At 61.9% G+C, this 16,470-nt stretch overlaps 2 protein-coding genes across 2 annotated transcripts; both read right to left on the bottom strand.

Moving 5' to 3' along the window:
* Nucleotides 1-5,051: 5,051 nt before the first annotated feature.
* Nucleotides 5,052-7,124, bottom strand: SLS55_009039 (uncharacterized protein; the record flags this gene model as incomplete). Its single annotated transcript, XM_066780444.1, has 2 exons — nucleotides 5,052-6,748; nucleotides 7,073-7,124. 2 exons carry the CDS (start codon nucleotides 7,122-7,124, stop codon nucleotides 5,052-5,054), a joined length of 1,749 nt encoding a protein of 582 aa, XP_066629673.1.
* Nucleotides 7,125-8,976: 1,852 nt separating this feature from the next.
* Nucleotides 8,977-10,810, bottom strand: SLS55_009038 (uncharacterized protein; the record flags this gene model as incomplete). Its single annotated transcript, XM_066780443.1, has 2 exons — nucleotides 8,977-10,661; nucleotides 10,711-10,810. 2 exons carry the CDS (start codon nucleotides 10,808-10,810, stop codon nucleotides 8,977-8,979), a joined length of 1,785 nt encoding a protein of 594 aa, XP_066629672.1.
* Nucleotides 10,811-16,470: the final 5,660 nt, after the last annotated feature.

Here is a 16,470-nt window from a genome sequence, read left to right as displayed (position 1 = left end):
AGAGAGAGATCGTGAAGACGACTACGACGACGACGACGACGAAGAAGAGAGTAGTCCCGCTTGGACCATACCCATTCCATTCTCCTGCACGCATACGTAGTAATTGGGGAGAGAAAAAAAAAGAAAAGAAACAAACACCAAGAGCCATATTCACACAATTTTGTATCATCTCGCCGTCCTCCTCCCACCACCACCACCACCACCACCACCACCACCACGCCGCCTCCCTTACCTACCCAACCCCCGCCTCTGCTATCAAAGCCGGTCGGTCGTCTCGTCTCGTCTCGTCTCGTCTCGTGTCGTCATAGGGCAGCAACCCTAATTGTCCTTGTTGCCGGCGGCGGCGCCGCCGGGCCTACGCTTGTACTTGCGCGGGTCTAGCGGTGAAGCCGAAGAACAGAATCGTTCTCGAAGTCAGCACATCTCATCTTTTTCCCCACCACACCACCACGACCACCACCAAGAAAACAAAGCGGTCGTGCACACGCATATATGATGTGTAACCGGGAAGACGCGAACGAAAAAAAAAAAAAAAAGCAGGAGCCTCTCTCGCTCTCCCCCCCTTTTCCCGCATGATGCACGCGCAACACACTGCCCACAACGCTGCTGCAGCAACCGAACCAACCAACCACCATGGCACGGATAACGACAACAACAACGACACACGCAACAATCAAGCTTTTTTTTTTTTTTTTGCCCTCTGCACGCACCCCCAAATCTCCACTCTCTCTCTTTCTCTCAACTCACACAGCACGTGCCTCCAGTCGCACACACCTTCACACCTTCCCGGCCGGCAAAACGCGAAAGAAAAGTACGTAGCCCGTCTTCTCCACGTTCGCCGGCAGGCGGAGGAAAGAAGGCCGAAACAACCGAGAACCGACAACGACGACGAAACCCCACCACCCCTGTCATCCCCCCACCCCCACCACTGCACCCGCCCAATCGGGTAATGCAGAGGAAGGAGGAGACGTCGGGCGTGCGGAGAGACATGGCGACAGAGAGAGAGAGAGAGCGAAGAAATGTCGAGCGTAAGACGGAGACCGATCCGCCGGTAGAAAATGGAGAAAGAGATCGGCGTTGCGTGAGGAGAAAATCGCTCCGTGTTGTGTTGGTGTTGGTTGACTTGTACCGCCCGTGGGGGTTGGTGGGAATTGCGCGTGTGTGTGGTAGGTATGATGCGCTCACTGCGTCGTTGTGCGGCACAGCGGCGGGAAGGCCACGCGACGAGCAAGAAAAAAGAAAAAAGGGAACAGGGGGCAGGGCAAAAATCGAAACAAAAATAAAAATCGCAAGGATAAGGCGCAAATCAAACGTCGGTGATTGGGCTGGAAAATTGAAAAGAGGAGAAAAAGCGCAGTGATGGGACCCAAGTGGTGGTGGTGTGCGGCGTACCCAAGGCGAGCGCTTCTCAAACAACGGTTCGTGTTTGGCTGGCAAAACAAGAACAGAGGCTGAAACAAACGACCAGACGCCGCGGGGTGTGGGTAACGAAACTCGTTAACGGTGCAAAAGGAATGCGCGCGCGGCAACCATCACACCATCACCACCACCACCACACCAAAAAGCACTCGCGCTAGGTAAAACGTAGAAAAGCAACAACGGCGAACAGAACTGGGACCGTTGCAGTCGGTCATGTACCGGCGGTGTCAAAAAGTAAAAGACAGAAAAAAAGAACGTACCTTTCCTTGACATGCGCGTGCGGTCACGCGTACCTGCATTCCGACCCAACAATCCGCCTGCGTCAGCGAGTTCCAAACAAATATCAATGGGCATGATGACGCGCGCGGAAAGGGTGTGATCGTGTGCAAATTATGTGGATAATAGCGTCGGCGTGGCGGAGCATTCGCGCTCTGATGGTTTCTGCGAGAAATCTCCGTCTCTCCGTTGTCCTCTCCACTGCTGGGCGCCGGGTGCGAGGAGGAGAAGGGTTGGGTACGAGTAAGTCCGTGTGTCATACGGCTGCACTTGAAACGGAGAGACAGTGGGATTCGCCGCGGGAGCACTACTCTTGCTTCCGCTGCAGCAGCTACAGCATCAGGACCATCCGAATCGAATGCAGCGGAAGCCTGCAGAGTAGCGCGCGCATCTGGGCCGATTGAAGGGGCAAAGACAAGTCGGCTAGCCGCGGTCGCCTCTCAACGTGAACGTGATAGATCAGAGGCGCCGCCGGAGGAGCCGCGGGAAGGCTAAGGAACACGGCGAACCTAGCCTGCGTCCAGCCGCGCGACACAGACGCGCGCGGAACGACTCCGAACGAGCGAGGCGCCGAGTGACCGACTTCGTTCTGGACCAGAAGCTCAAAGCAGCTCGAGTCGCTGGCTGCGGGACTACCCATCAGGCTCGGCCCTTCAAACGCAGAGGTCCGTTCGCAGGCTTTGTGAATGACAGAGTGCGCCCGGAAGGCTTCTGAGGCTTGCAAGGCGCGCAGTCTCGTGGTGTGGAAAGGACAGCTCTTCCCCAGACCCGAGCGCAATAAGGATGGCGGCCAACGGCCCAGCGATGCCCGCCAAGCAGGGGGGAATCCGTAATCCGGCGGCGACTTGTCGCACCTTGAACGCGAATCCCTGTGAGAGAGCGGCTTCTTTGGTAAAGGAGGGTGAATCGACAAGGAAGCGCGAACCCCAGATTTGCGAGGGTCCCAAGAACCTGGGGGAGAATGCCGAACCACAGACCAAAAAGCGGGGCAGCGAGGGGGGAGGCGGGGCGCCCATCGCACGTGGGAGGCCTGCACGATGGCCTGCCACAAAACCTTCTTTCCCGGAACGCTGTCGTATTATTGTCACTCTCGGCCCAGCCGTCGGCAGCTGCCTGGTGCCCTACCTCGGCCAGGAGCGAGGGGCTGCCCTTTGAGCGAAGGCTGAGGAGGCGCCGAAGCCATTGGCTCCAAGGGCAGAGTAAAACAGCGCGGCCGGCGCTCGAGCAACCTTGGTCGTATTGCGCTCATGCCATGCGTGCCCGAGCAGTGTCCATGCGCGACGCCGGGCTTCATCAATGCGGCCGTCGCCTCCGCCGGAGGGGAGATGGTGAAGGCGCCGCCGCCTGTGCTGCAAACGGTCTGTGGCCGTCCTCATGACAGGTCGTGAACGGGGCCTGGCCCGCGCGGCCCGCCCCTGTGAGAGCTGAAGACGTCCTTGGGCGAGACGCGACCCAGGGCGTGTCCTTTGCTTTGCAGGTGCGACGCAGGCTCTGTCGATGCGCGTGCTGACGCCCGACATAACAAAGGACGAATCCCGAGAGGCGGGGGCCTTGGCTTCTGACAACGGCGCGACGGAAACGGATGAGGACACCCAAATCCCTTAGTGTCCGCCTCTCACCCATCATCGACGAATCATGAAGCCGCTAAAGTCAACGGCCAGCTTACGGCGTTGCGCCCCAAGAGGCCGCTGGGGGTAGTGAAAGTGTGTCTTTGTTGTGAGGTGGAGGGTGACGGGCAGGGAAACGGGGCGCGATCAAGACGGGAACGGGGTCGCGGGGCGAACGTAAAAGTGCTTAAGCGTGCCTCCGCAATCACAGACTGGTCATCTAACGTACCTTTGCCGCCTTCCCAGAAACCCGAACCTTTCTTGCCGACGAGCGTCGCGTGGCATATTCCGCAATCTTCCGGCCGGTAATTTTGCTCGCGCGAGCCTGTAGAATCGGGGGAGAAAGAGCCATTAGCCCTCCGTGCAGCCGAGGCGCCGTTGGGCGGGTGGGCGGAGGCGACAATGACTTACAAAATCCACTATTCACGCGGCCAGAAGGGCGTCGTCAGCAAATCGCGCTCAATGGCTTCAGGGCGTCTGGGGAAGCCCAAGGTGATCGACGGCGCGCTGTAGGGCTGCAGCTGGCTCGGGCGAAGAATGTCGCGAGGCTGGCAGGGCACCGAGACAGCGCGACGGTCTACCCCAACAGGCAATGCGTGCGGGGAAGGCTTGGCCCGGGGCAGATGTGGGCGCGACGTCACTGCGGAGCAGGGATCTGGGGAGCCGCGCGCCAGATCGAGAGGGCCGGTGGGCGCGAGACACCAAGGAACGTACCAAATCATCCTGTTCGCGTGCTCGTTCGGGTGATCAGCCTCAGCGTCGTGGCATCTGCGATCGCCTGTTAGCATGCGCGTGTAGGCCCGCGATCTGCGACTCGATGCCTGGAGATCTCGCGATCGCGGTGGGTGCGGGCAATGACGGTACCTGTCACATGGGTACACTTTGGTGCAGCAGGAGAACCTGGTGTTTAAGAGTCAGCCTGTGTCCGGCTGACAGGGCTAGGTCCGGCAATGGACGTTGTGGCTTGCGGCCTACCGGAACCACCGATTGCTCTTGCTGTAATGCTTGCAGCGCCCCCGTTTGGGCAGTTCCTGCCCGGCTGCGAGGCCGAGCAGCTTTTCCTTGGCCTGCGGAAACAGTCAGTCATGGCTGCATCAGCGAGCGCGCGGCCTGACGAACCTTCTTCCGGGGCAATGCGCGCGTTGCTTGTGCTGTGATCACACCGACATCAGTCTTGCTGCATGCTGATGCGCGTAGGCTCGCCGGAACGCCCTCCCCCCGCCGCTAGCGCGCGCGCAACACGTACCTGACGACGCGCTGACCAACAGAAATTTAACCTCTGCAATCTTGAACGCTGCACGGAGCAACAACCGCCGGTTAGCCTTGCGACCTGCGCCCAATCGACCGCCAATTTCAGGCCGTCACATGTCTCAGGACGCTACATACTCATCTTCTTGTGGCATTCTCTGCAGATCGCCATCGACGAGTCTCCTCGAACCGACACCACGCCGGGGCTAGCGTATTGGGTAGAGCACCCAGCGCATGTCGGGATGAAGTTGCTGATGAAGGCGCCGTCAGCAATCAACAATCATCGCTAGGGCGGGAGGGAAAGTCTGGATACGAGTTGCGCCACCGCGAGCCCTAAGCACTCCCTAGCTCGCTCGCGGCACCAATCGTTTTGCTCTGTCGCGCCCAACCGGGAGTCCTCACCTGGGGAGCATGTCAACGGGAGTGCATCCGTCGAGATCAAGGTAGCCGGCCCGGACAGAGTTTGCATGCATCATATCCATGCGGTATCCTTTTCAAGCATTAGTCCCATGACCCAAAAAGCTTTTCTCTCGCCCCCCAAAAGAAGGTACCTATTCCTAGTGGATACGCGCATTTCTTGCAGGATTCACTACGGATGCCAGTATAGTCTGCGTTAGCGTTGTTCCTGATGTTGTTGACGTCCATCGTATCCTTGCACCGCGTGCATTTGATTGTCAGACACAGGTTGACGAGCTCGAGCAACTCGATGCCGTAGAGCTCAAGGTGCGGGAGCGACAGCGTAATCCCACGCTCGAGGGACAGTGTTTGAGAGCTTCCCCCGGCGTGGTCTGAAGCACCCCCTTCCGCTTCTCCGTCGCTATCTGATTCATCGGGGTACGAGTCGTACGAATCCTCGTCATCGTTGTCGTTATCAGAACCAGGCACAGTCCATTCCGGCGGCCTTGGAATGGTGATGATGTGACTTCTGTCGTCGGCAGGGTCAGCCTTGGTCTTCGAGTCTGCCTCGGCGCCAGATGCTGCGCTGCTTGCTTCCGCTGCCGGGCGCTGTTGCACGCTGAGCTCCTCCATCTGGTGCGCAACGCCCTGCTCCTGGGCCTTCGGGCTTCCATCCGACTTCGCCGGGGGCGCTTGGGCCATCGAATGCATGTTCTGGGAGAAGTAGTTAACGTGGTTGAGCAATGACATGTTTGCGAACTGCACGGCCCTGTCCTCAAAGGCCTGCTGGACGGGCATCGCATCGTGCCTGTCGATGCCCATGAGCTCGATCCTGCACGGCTGCAGCGGATACAGCTCAGGCACCATCAGCTTCACCGTCTTGATGGCCTGCAGCGCAATGGGCAACGCAGCCCTGCGCCTGGGCTCGACAGGCACGATAAACGCGCCATCCGCCAGGGTGGAGAACTGAGGTAGCCGCCCGAGACGAGCCTCAAGTTGGCGTGTTTCCTGATCACGCCGCGCTTTGGCCTGCGCCCTCTGCTCAGGGCCGTATGCAGGCTGAAGTGGCGGTGGCCTTTCCCTCGGCTGCGCTGGCACTACTTGGGGTTGCACGACGACGGGCGGCGGCGACGGCGGCGGCGGCGGCGGAGTGGGGACCTGCTGGACGACATGCTCCCCATGCTTCGGCACGGCCCTGGCCGCCGCATTCGGGACTATTTTGATGGAGAAGATCTCGGCGGGCGGCGCGGTCAGCAACTGCTCCAGCTGGCGGTCCAGCGCGTTCATCAATGCCAGCAGCGTCTGGTTGGGAAGCGGCCGCGCCGTGAGGGCATCGAAGCCCTTCTCAACGTTGATCTGAAAGCCCCTGTCCATCTCGGGGTTGGCGACGCTCAGCGACGGCCTGCCCTGCATCGGGTAGGTGGCAGGCACGCGAAGCCGACACCGCAGCGCGTCAATGTCGAAAGGGAAGTCGGGGTCTGAGGGTTTCATCCCGAATGCCAGAATCGTCGCGCCGGAGGTCGCGTCCAGCGATTCTTCCGGGCTGAATCTGCGGCGGATCTGCGCCAGCTGAAACTCGCGCGGATCGTCCTGCTGGGCGCGTGGAGTGGGACGCTGCACCACGCGAGCGCGCTGCGGCTGCGGCTGCTGCGGAGTCGGTGTGGTGGCAGTAGAAGCTTCGCTGCGTTCGGGATCCGCAGCGATGCCCGCTTGGCGCCGACGTTGACGCGCAGGGCGGGCATTTGCAGGCTGACCGGTGGAGGCGTCATGGGCGAAGACACACTGGTCGCCGGCGCGGCAGCCTGGAATAACGCACCGTGGCTCATATCAGCATCCCCCAGGGATCCGGCGTCTGGTGATCAACAGCACCCCACACGGTGTTGAAGATTGATAGGCACGGGGCAATTGACAGGGTCGCGTAGGGTTTACGTACCGGACGGGGTGCCGTAGAAGCGGCATGGCCTCCCGCGCGGTGGCGCAGCGGGCGGAGAGCCTTGGGGTTGAGGCTGAGGACGCGCTGCCTCTGATGCGCTGGCAGCGGGCGACCCTGAAAACGCGTGCAGGCGAGTGAGCAGATGACCGGGACGTGCAGCGGCTAGAGTGATGCGTTGGCAAAACGAACGTACCGGCCGTGTTGCTCGTGCCGCTGCGGATGCTTGATCGCCCTTCCGCGGCCATGGTGATAGGCAGGCGCTGCAAATAGACTGTGATTAGGGAGACAATCGCGGTGCGGAGCGGCGATCTGGGGGGTTTGCACAAGTCGCGTCGCGGACGGGGTCAGCAGGCCTCATATGAAGGCAGTTGGGGGCTGTTTGTGGTGTTGAGCCTGAGTCTGCCGTGCTGCCAACGCACTCATTTGCCGTCATTCTCAGTCATGTTCACCACGAGCGCTCCGCGCCGTGACTCATAAGGCTGCATCTAATGGGAGCATGGCAGCATCGTGTGCGCCGCCTGCACTGCGCGATCGCCCGGGCTGTGTTCCACCTGCGCATCGCCGGCCCCCAGCGGCCATCGTCCCTACGTCTCTGCGCCCATCTGATCTGGCTGGCTGCCAATGCCCCGGCCGGGAGCTTGCCGCAGCCTCCTGTCCAAGGCTTGCCAGCCTGTGTCGGCCCGAGGACACCACCACCCTCTCGCCGCCGCCTCCGCCGCAAAGGGGCAGCTGCACGGTGACGGGCACGCAACAGGCCCAGCACTCGCACCTGCCTGGCGAGGAGGCGAGCCCGTGGCGAACCCGAGCGACCGAATTTTCGTTTTTTTTTTCTCATTTGGTTATTTCCACATGCTCCTTGGGCCGTCGCCATGCCGCCCATGCCACGCGCCGGCGACGACCGAGGCGCAGCTTCCAGATAGCCAGTGCAGTTCGGCATGCGAGACGGCGGCGGGCGCCCGAGCCCACGCCGGCAAAAGCGTGCCATGATGCCACCGCCCACGCACACGTGCAGCAGTGGCAGCAGCACATGCCCCATGCCATGCCATGTCGTGCCGTGCCGCTGCGCGCTTCGCTGCTCTTATCGCTCTTACCGCCTCTTGCTCTGCTGCCCGCACCTCAGATGAGGGTGTGCACGCGCTTATGCAACGCTCTCCTGGCTGCTCATGGATCAGAGCCCGTGCCGGAGCCACGCTGAGGCTTTTCTTGCATGTGCCCGTCACCGTTTCTTCCATGCATTCTGTCCGTTGGGGCGGTGGGGACCTCTGGCAGAATCGGACGGCCCCGGGTCGCTAGGTACACGCTGTGAGGGGCCGCCTGCCACGCCCCCCTCTCGAATCCATCAGGAACAAGCTGGCCAGAAGCATCCATCACGGCAATCCGCTCATGCGAATTGCGGATTGTCGCCCAGGGCCCTCTTACCGGTGAATCCACCAGAGTCCACCGCACAACTCGACCTCCCCTCACATCCCGGTGCATCGCGCCATTGGCTTGTTTCGAAATCCACTTTTTCAGTGATTACGCTACCTAAGCTGATTACCATCTACAAGCCGTGAGGTAATTGTGCTCCAACTGCCCATCCAGGCCCAGTGGAGTCGGTGGCTGCCAGAATGCGACTCGGCTCCACCCTAACGCTTCCCCTACAAGTACAGAGTCCGTATAGTGTTACAGGGCATGGACGGAGGCGGTATGCTCCGTTCGCATGTGAATCCCCCCCAACCCCCTCCAATGCAACCAAGGCGCGAGCCAGTAATGTCGATGTCTTCCGATAATGATGCCCTCGGCCGCCCAAAAACAAAGAATAGTCCGCAGTAGAAGAAGAAGATTCGTAGCATCGTTGTGCTGCTGTGAACAAGTGCAAAATGGTATCCCGAAAAAAATTCAGAAGCAGTCAGATGTGACCCGTGCCGTTCCTGCCATGAAGCCCATGAGACCATGAACACCATGAAAAAGATTAAAATGACTAGAAGCAAAATCGCCAAACACCGTCACGCTATGTTCGCAATAAAGAGAAATGCAATCAATGATGGCCCGGTTTTGTCCAGGCCTGGGGGCTGAGGCCCGTCCGTGAGGGAGAATGCAAACTGAAGATTTTTTTTTTTACCACCCTCTCTCGTGGTACTCCTGGAGACCCGAGTCAAAGTAGTTGGTAGTCCAGGAGTTGTTGCCCTTGGCATTGTGCTCCTTCACTGTCGGGAGGGCCGAGGGCTGAGCCTCGCCGGGGTAGTTCTTGAGGTTCTTGACATCCGTCGAGGTATGTCTCCTCTTGAGAACTGCGTTGTTGGTCGAGTTCTTCTGTTGACGCTCCCACAGCAGGTGCTTGCGGAGAGACTCTGTCAACTCGGTGGTGAGCATGTTCCGTCTGGTAGTCCGGGGGGACAAAGCGGGAGGAGCATGCGTGTTCGAGGTCGTCATGATGATGGGCTTTGACCTGGGGATTTGTTGAACTTCCGGCTCAGGCTGGACGGGCTGTGCAGGCGGAGCAGGCTGGGAAGGCTGGGAAGGTTGGTATCGCAACGTATGAGTGTTGGGTGATTGGCCCATGGAAGGTCCATTGGGCGAAGTGGTCCGCGAGCGACGGAGGGCGGGTGTGGAGCGGGAGGCAGCGTTTTGGAGTGCCTGGGCTCGGTCGCCCTCGTGCATCAGGGTAGTCAGAAGCGAGCGGCGGGAGGTGAGGTTGGGCTTGGAGTCGACCCTCTGGAACGAAACCTTGTCGTTCACGCTGGATGGGCCGCTCTCGTCGTCCGAATCTTCCCATTGACTTTCGTCATCTTCCTCGATGGCATTGTCGGAGACCTCATCCTCGCTGTCGCTCTCAAAGACTTCCTCGCTCTCGTATGCCTTACGCTCGGGCATCCTGGCGGAGATTTCATCCTTGAAGGAAGTCTGCTTGCGAGACACGCCCTGGGGCTTCCTGAGGCCGTCCGAGAGCGAGCTGCGCGCGTTGCTCATTTGGCTCATCTGCATGTGAGTCTCCAAAGAGCTGTTGCCATCCTCGTCGGAAGAGCCACCGAGGGTGAACATGGCACCCTTCTTCTTCTGCATCTGCATCGGGGCAGGTGCTGTGTGCTGCGGCTGCCTGATGATAGGGGTGGGCATTGCCTGTTGCTGGAGATTCGTCCTTGAGCGGTACGAAGAGGACACGCGGCCGGGAGAGAAGCCACGAACGACGCTGTGGGCGCTGCTGTCGGTGGATGTGCTGCTGTCGGAGCCAATGACAGGAGGGCTCATCTTTGAGAGATCGCTGTCGAGAGTGGTGGCGACGGTGGAAGTGGATGACTCGGGAACCATTTGGGGCTTAGGGTTGGCAGGTGGCGGATTGGATTCCTCGACGCGTTGTTCCGGCGCGCTCTCCTGGCCCTGCTGCTCGGGTGCGGGCATCGGCAAGGGGGCGAGAGGCTCCAGGTCCTTCTTCTCTTTGATGCAAATGACTAAGCTCTCGAGGTCGACGGGTGTGAGGTGCTTTTCTGTGCCCCGGTTCCGGCTTTCTGTCGAGTCGTGTCTCCTAATGTGAGGCCTTGACGAGGTGGCGGACTGCAGGGTGGAGGCGCTGTCGACACGGTCGTCCGAGTCGTCCGACTCGACACTGGAAGATAGAGCGGGAATGGAAAGCGAGCCCGAGTCGGAGGTCTTGCGGGTGTAGGACCAACGCGGGGTGGTGAAAAGAGAGGCGTTCGGGTTAGGGTGCTCGGGGGCGCAGCAGAAGGTCTCGCGGTTCCATAGCCTCCAGCTAAGGTTCTCGAGACGACGGCCCTCCTCCATGGTTTCGGCGCACTTGGAGAAGACTGCAGGGAGATCAGCGAGACAACGCGCGACGAGAGCGCGACGGCTTACCCGACCAGAGTCCGAACAATTGCTCGGCGGAGCGGGTGTCGACGGTGTGGATGGCGGTCGACTCGACTTGGAGTATGGGAATCTGGGGTTTGAACGGCATGGTGGGCGACGGCGCGGCCGGTGCAATGGTCGCGGTCGTGGTGGCGGTTATATGGGGTGGTGGGAGCAGGTATGTGCAAAGGGCGAGATGGCTGTTTCCGGAGGGACGATTGCGTCAAGATCGGCAGGCCCAAATACCGCAGTGCTGGCGATTGAGTGCAGGCGTTCGGCGCGCGTTCATATGTAATGTGGCATGCCCGGACAGCGTGGCAGCTTGGGCTGGGTGAGACAGCAGCTGTGCGTTGTGCGGGAGGTCGTGAGGGAGAGTGTGAGTGGCGGCCTTGCAGTCGGGCGGTGGTGTGGTGTGGGCGCGCGGGCGTGGGCCTGCGGAATGGGAAGCTGGGGGCTCTGGATCATAAGAATCCGGGAGAGCGAGAGACAGTGCTTTTGTCTGACAAGTCAACCGCACAAGCTCGCGGTGCCTGCGACCACCAGCACCAACCGGCGCCGTGGGACTTGAGGCGTTTGCGCATGGGCAGAGGCATGGAGCGGCAGAGCATGGGGGGCGCACACGCCGGGGGGTGCCCGGGGGCGTGGGCACGGAGAACGCGGGCAGCGAAGATGCGGGCCGGGGGGGCAGCCTCGGAATGCAAGTCACAAGAGCGCACGCTGGATCTGCCTCAGCCTGCGGCGTGCGTCCCAAAACGTGCAAGGCCACCGCCAGCGCGTACGAGTCGTGGTGGAGCCGGCTGCAGCGCCAGCGACGCTTCCGCTCTTCCCCAGAGTAGCGCCGACGTCCCTGGCAGCCCAGCCCAATCGAGCGCCGCGCGGCTGAGTGCTCCGGCGGCCTGTGAAGAAGCCGTGGCTCTCTTCCAGAAAGGCAGCAGAACAAAGCCGCGCCGCCGAGTCAGTGCCCGACACCGCCGGAGCTGCTCTCGCCCACTGCCTCACGCCTCCTCCACGCGCCCGCAACAGCCGATGCGCGCTAGCACGCCTGCCAGCGCTGGCCTGGCGACCGCGGCGTCGTTCGCACGCGCCCACCGCCCGTGGTCTGGCCGGCTGTTCGTTACAGGGTAAATACCGGCGCGGGTACTGCACGCCCAACACGGCCAGCGCCTAGCCGCAATCGGCCTCTACGCGACGGCTTCGCCTCAAACGTCGCCGGGCGCTCTCCGGAGCGGATGATTCACGCGCGTCTCGAACGCTCGTACCAGTACGTAACGCCGTGCTGGACTTCTGTCCGCGCCCTCTCCGCTGCGCCCTCCAGGTCCTGCAGCCCGCCGGTGAGCACGCGGGACAGAGAGGAGCGCGGGCGACGGCGGCGGGATTGCGGGTCGTGGCCAGGTACCGCCGCCGCCACGCCGCTGCCGTCGCAGCTGTGGCTGGAGCGTCACATGTGCGGGAGGAATTTTACGCTTGCAGCTGACCTGCCCTTCTGGGCAGTCCGCGAGCGCAATCTGAGGTGCTCGTTTGGGCGGGCGTGGGGTTGTCGTCGACCGGCCCTGGGGAGATGATGCGAGCGGCCCTGGCCAAGCGGGGGGCTCAATCTGACGCTCTCGACGAGGCTGTCGAAGATCAAGCGCGCGCTGTGCCGCCGGGCTTGATGAAGTGGCAGTCGAGCGGCAGTCATTTGACGAGTGTCAGCGCGCTGAGAGCCCATCATGTGCGACAGGCTGCTTTCAGCACGGCGATCGGCCAGCGCGTTGCTTTGGCGGCAGCATGATCTCCAGGCCCAGGAGAGCGCAGCTGACCAGGCCGGGGCTCGGTGGCACGGCAGCCAGCTCCGGCCACGATGGCACTTTGGGCCGGGCGTCGACCGTTGTAACTGTATGCGTGACCAGACCCTGAGCTGCACCCCCCGGCGCCCGTCTCCGCAGTCTACAAGGGGGTACACGCCGCGCAGGCGAGTTTGCCACCGACCCCAAAGTCTCGGCCGGTACCCTCGACAAGTGCGCGCGCAGATCAGGGCCTCTCCAGGCAATCTCGTCGGAGCTTTACCACCCATGCGCCTCCCCGTGATCGCCCGCCTCGTGCCTCGTCCGCCGCGCTGCATCCATCCATTGCCTGCTGCCTCTTGTCCAGCCAGAGCCGAGCGGGCGTGCGCAGCCGCCAGCAAGTGACACGATGCTCAGGCGGCTGCGTGCTGTGCAGTCCCCGGATTGCGAGCCCCGCCGCATAGACGCAAAACGACTTCCCCGGACACTTGGGCCACTCACGCAGAGCGCGGCCAATCCGTCCCGCCTCGCCGCTGCAGCAGCGCAGCTCTTCTGGCCATGTATCGTCTGCACGTCGCACACAATCTCTGGCTGACGCGAGGGCTCCCGGCACGGCAGCAAGGGGAGCTCGACTCTGGAGCAGCCTCGTCGTGTGCGATGACGGCGCGGCGCTGCCAGCTGCCGTGAAACAGGATGATTCCCGTCGCGCATGAAGGCGGTGAGCGGCAGACCTGTGAGCTCTCCATGTGATGGCACAAACCACTGAGACAGCAATGCCTTCCACGCTCCAGGTATCGCAACACCCATCAGCTGGCGGGCTGCCACACGGTCGACGCTGCTCCCGGGAGCGGAAACGGCCCCGGACCCTCGCTCCGCCCGCGGCCTGTGAGCGTCGCGCACGACTGCTGTCGACTCCCAGATCTGAGCCCGGCGCCGCGATTGACCAAGGACATCTCGATGGTGTTGACAGCGTCTGATCTGATCTGATGCCGGGCCCGAGACATGGGCAGCAGGGAGCGCGTCTCTCGCACACATTCCTTCAGGATACGACGCTGTCATTTCGCGTCGATTCAGCGGTCTCAGAACAGCGCTCTGCTTGTATCTCCGGCGGGAGGTGGGGGTAGGCAGCAGAACACCAAAACCAGTCTCCCGGAGAGCGCCATCGAACCCGGCAACCCGGGACAGGCTTGCGGCTAGGCCTGAGTCGGATCGGGCCAAGACGGGCTTGCCGGCTTTCGCAGGTCTCGTGGATGGGCCTGGCTGACGCGGGCGGAGCCTTTGCAAGTGCCGGCGCCGCAGCCTTATCAGCGCGGCCGCGATGGTGTTGGGCCTCGTGGGATGCGCAGCGCGTGGGAGATGACTCGGTGGTCGTCGGGCGGATGCCGACGACAACGCCTGGCGCTGGCGGACTCGCGCCGTGCCGCTGCGTCGCTAACCACCGCTCCCCGTTTCAGTCGCCAGCCAAGCGAAGCAGTCTCGACTCGTTTGGGCCGCGACGGCAGCCCGAGAGGAGGTACCACGGCAACTTGCCAGACTGCTCGCCGTCAATGCGGCGTCTGCCGTTGGCAGCGTCCTGGGCGAATGCTCCGGCCGCCGCAACACCAAAAGCAACTCACGAACCAACGGCAGCGCCCGGGGCGACGCCTCCCGCTGGCCGAGCCGCCCCACGCATGAGCTTCGAAAACAGGCGTGCCGTGCCTGTCGTGGTCATCTGGCCCAGCGCCCGTTGCTCCTTTCTCCGCCGTCGTCTCGTCGCCCAGCGCTCCGCACCCAGCACCTGGCGCACCGGTCAATTGCGGAAATTGGAGCACTGGCGCGGCGCATTGGCAAATGGGGTGCATCAATTTCCGTCGAGTGCTCTGTCAACACCGCTTGCTTGGGCTCCGGGACGGGCAGCGGTTGGGCCGGCAACGGCAATCTCGCAGTGAAGCTGCAGGCTGGCATCATCGGCGCTGTGAAGACGCCGGCGCCAGAGCCAGAGCAACCTTGAACCGCTCAGCCACGCACGGACACAGCCCGCCGTGGGGAAGGCAAAAGGAACCGCAAGCCATCAATGCAAGGCTCGATAAACGGCAGCCCTCCTCATCGTGTATCACCAGCTGCCCTGTATGACCTGCTGCTGTTGCTAAGTCCCCAGGCTCGCTACTCGCTGCTTATCCGCCCACGTACGTGTCTTCTGCGCGGACGTCACTCCCTATCACCCTGCGTCTCTAGCTCCCCCACGCCGAGCGCACCGGACTCGAGCACTCGAGCCCACGTGCTCCTATACACGCCGTTCCGCTCCCTCGGGTCCCCTGAGGCCCGGCTGCTGCTGTGCCATTCCCTCATTTCGGAAGTTGGCCAGCGCACTGCGCCGCTGCTGCGGGGAGTCCGGCACTGCGTTTAGCATCGAGCATCCGTAGATTGCATCCTCTGCTCGCCGAGCGTTCCCCTGAGCTGGGTTTCCCGACGGTAGCGGACCTGTCAATCCTTGCGGGAAGAGAATATAGCCGGCCAGCCCAATACGGGCGAGCAGCGCTCGGGTCAGATCTGACCGCTACATGGAGCCAATACTCGCCGCGATAACCAAATAACGTCCACGGGCCGCGACACCACAAGCCACCCACCCATCAAGGGCACCGAAAAACCTCCTATGCATTGACACCACGACAGGTCCTTCATCTTGCGTCCTCCAACGACGGCGGCAAATGCACGATGGAATCGGGCATGCAAGCGCCTCCAGCGCCTCGGCGGCACAGCAGCACAACGCCGCAGCATGTTTCATCAGCTGTCAGGCTGAGCGGTCCAAGCAACTGGCCGGAGTAGCTGGCGAACCGTAGCGCCGGGTCGTCCGAATGTTGCCAACTCCAGGATTGCTATATATTGAACCCCGTACCACACTCCGACTCGCCTCCTGCTTGCTGCCTCTGCTGCTCACGCGGACGCCTATTCCAGCCCGCACCCCTGCGTCGCACGTTCAGCATGCTTTTCAGCTACTGTGCAAGCCAGTCCCGGCGGAAGGGATAAGCAGGTCCGCCCAACCTGGCGCGGGCCATTTCCCCCTGGGCGCACCTACACCACGCCGCTGCGGACCATCACGGAAATAGCAACAAGATAATGCGAGCAGAGACACGTTGTTTCCCGACCGCCCTCCCGCCTCACCGGCCGCCCTCCACAGATGGCTGCCACGCCTTGCAGCAGTGTACCTGTCGACCTGGCAGGATTGAGTCATGTGCGCATCCAGCTCTCAGCCCGCAACCGCCTGTCCACACTCACATGGTCCAAAGCGGAAGGACACGATGGAACGGCGGTTGACACTTGGGGCCGTCAGCAAGCATCCGAAGGTTGTTGTGTCAGCGCCATGGCTCAGCTTGCTTTGCTCCCCTGCCGCCACGACCCTCGTCAGCGCTTGCGCCCCGACGCCTTCTCCGCAAATCGCCCCCAGATTATGTCTCCGTACTCGGCTCCTCCGCCCTGTGCTCAGCCTCAGCCTGCCCATTGCCCCGGATGTTCCGTGTTTGGATTCCTGTCTCGTCTGTGGTAAGCCGCGTGTGTGCATGTGGTTTTCTGGCTGGTGGCCGGTCAGTCCGTTTGGTCACTCGAATGTAACTCCCGCCCGAGCCCTATCTCCGCACGCAACCGGGTGGTACAAGTGCGGGTGCACCAATAGCATGCCTGCGAAATCAGCACCGCAACCATTCCCGCCCCGGACATGCACAGAAATGCAAACGAGCCGGAGATCATGATGAGGTACCAACGGCCTGCTCAACCACAGCTTCCAATCCCTCTGTGGACGAGGGTATCCCCACAAACCAGGGACGCGTTTGTCTGCACGACTAGTGTTCGCTCCCTGGATTATTCTTTTTTTTCTTTGTCTCGTATGCCTTGCATGGCCCTTACCTCAGCCCTACCCCCGCCCAGGCAGGTCATCTGGCACGCTGGCTTTTCTCTCTCCCCTCGCGCGGCAACACAAACTAGCGCCAGCCACCGCACCCCTTTTCCCCCGAGTGAGAAGGTCCCAAAGGAA

Source organism: Diplodia seriata (genome assembly GCF_021436955.1).
Source record: "Diplodia seriata strain FDS-637 chromosome Unknown scaffold_9, whole genome shotgun sequence".
Classification (NCBI taxonomy): Eukaryota; Fungi; Ascomycota; class Dothideomycetes; order Botryosphaeriales; family Botryosphaeriaceae; genus Diplodia; species Diplodia seriata.
This window is presented reverse-complemented; position numbering and strand designations above follow the sequence as displayed.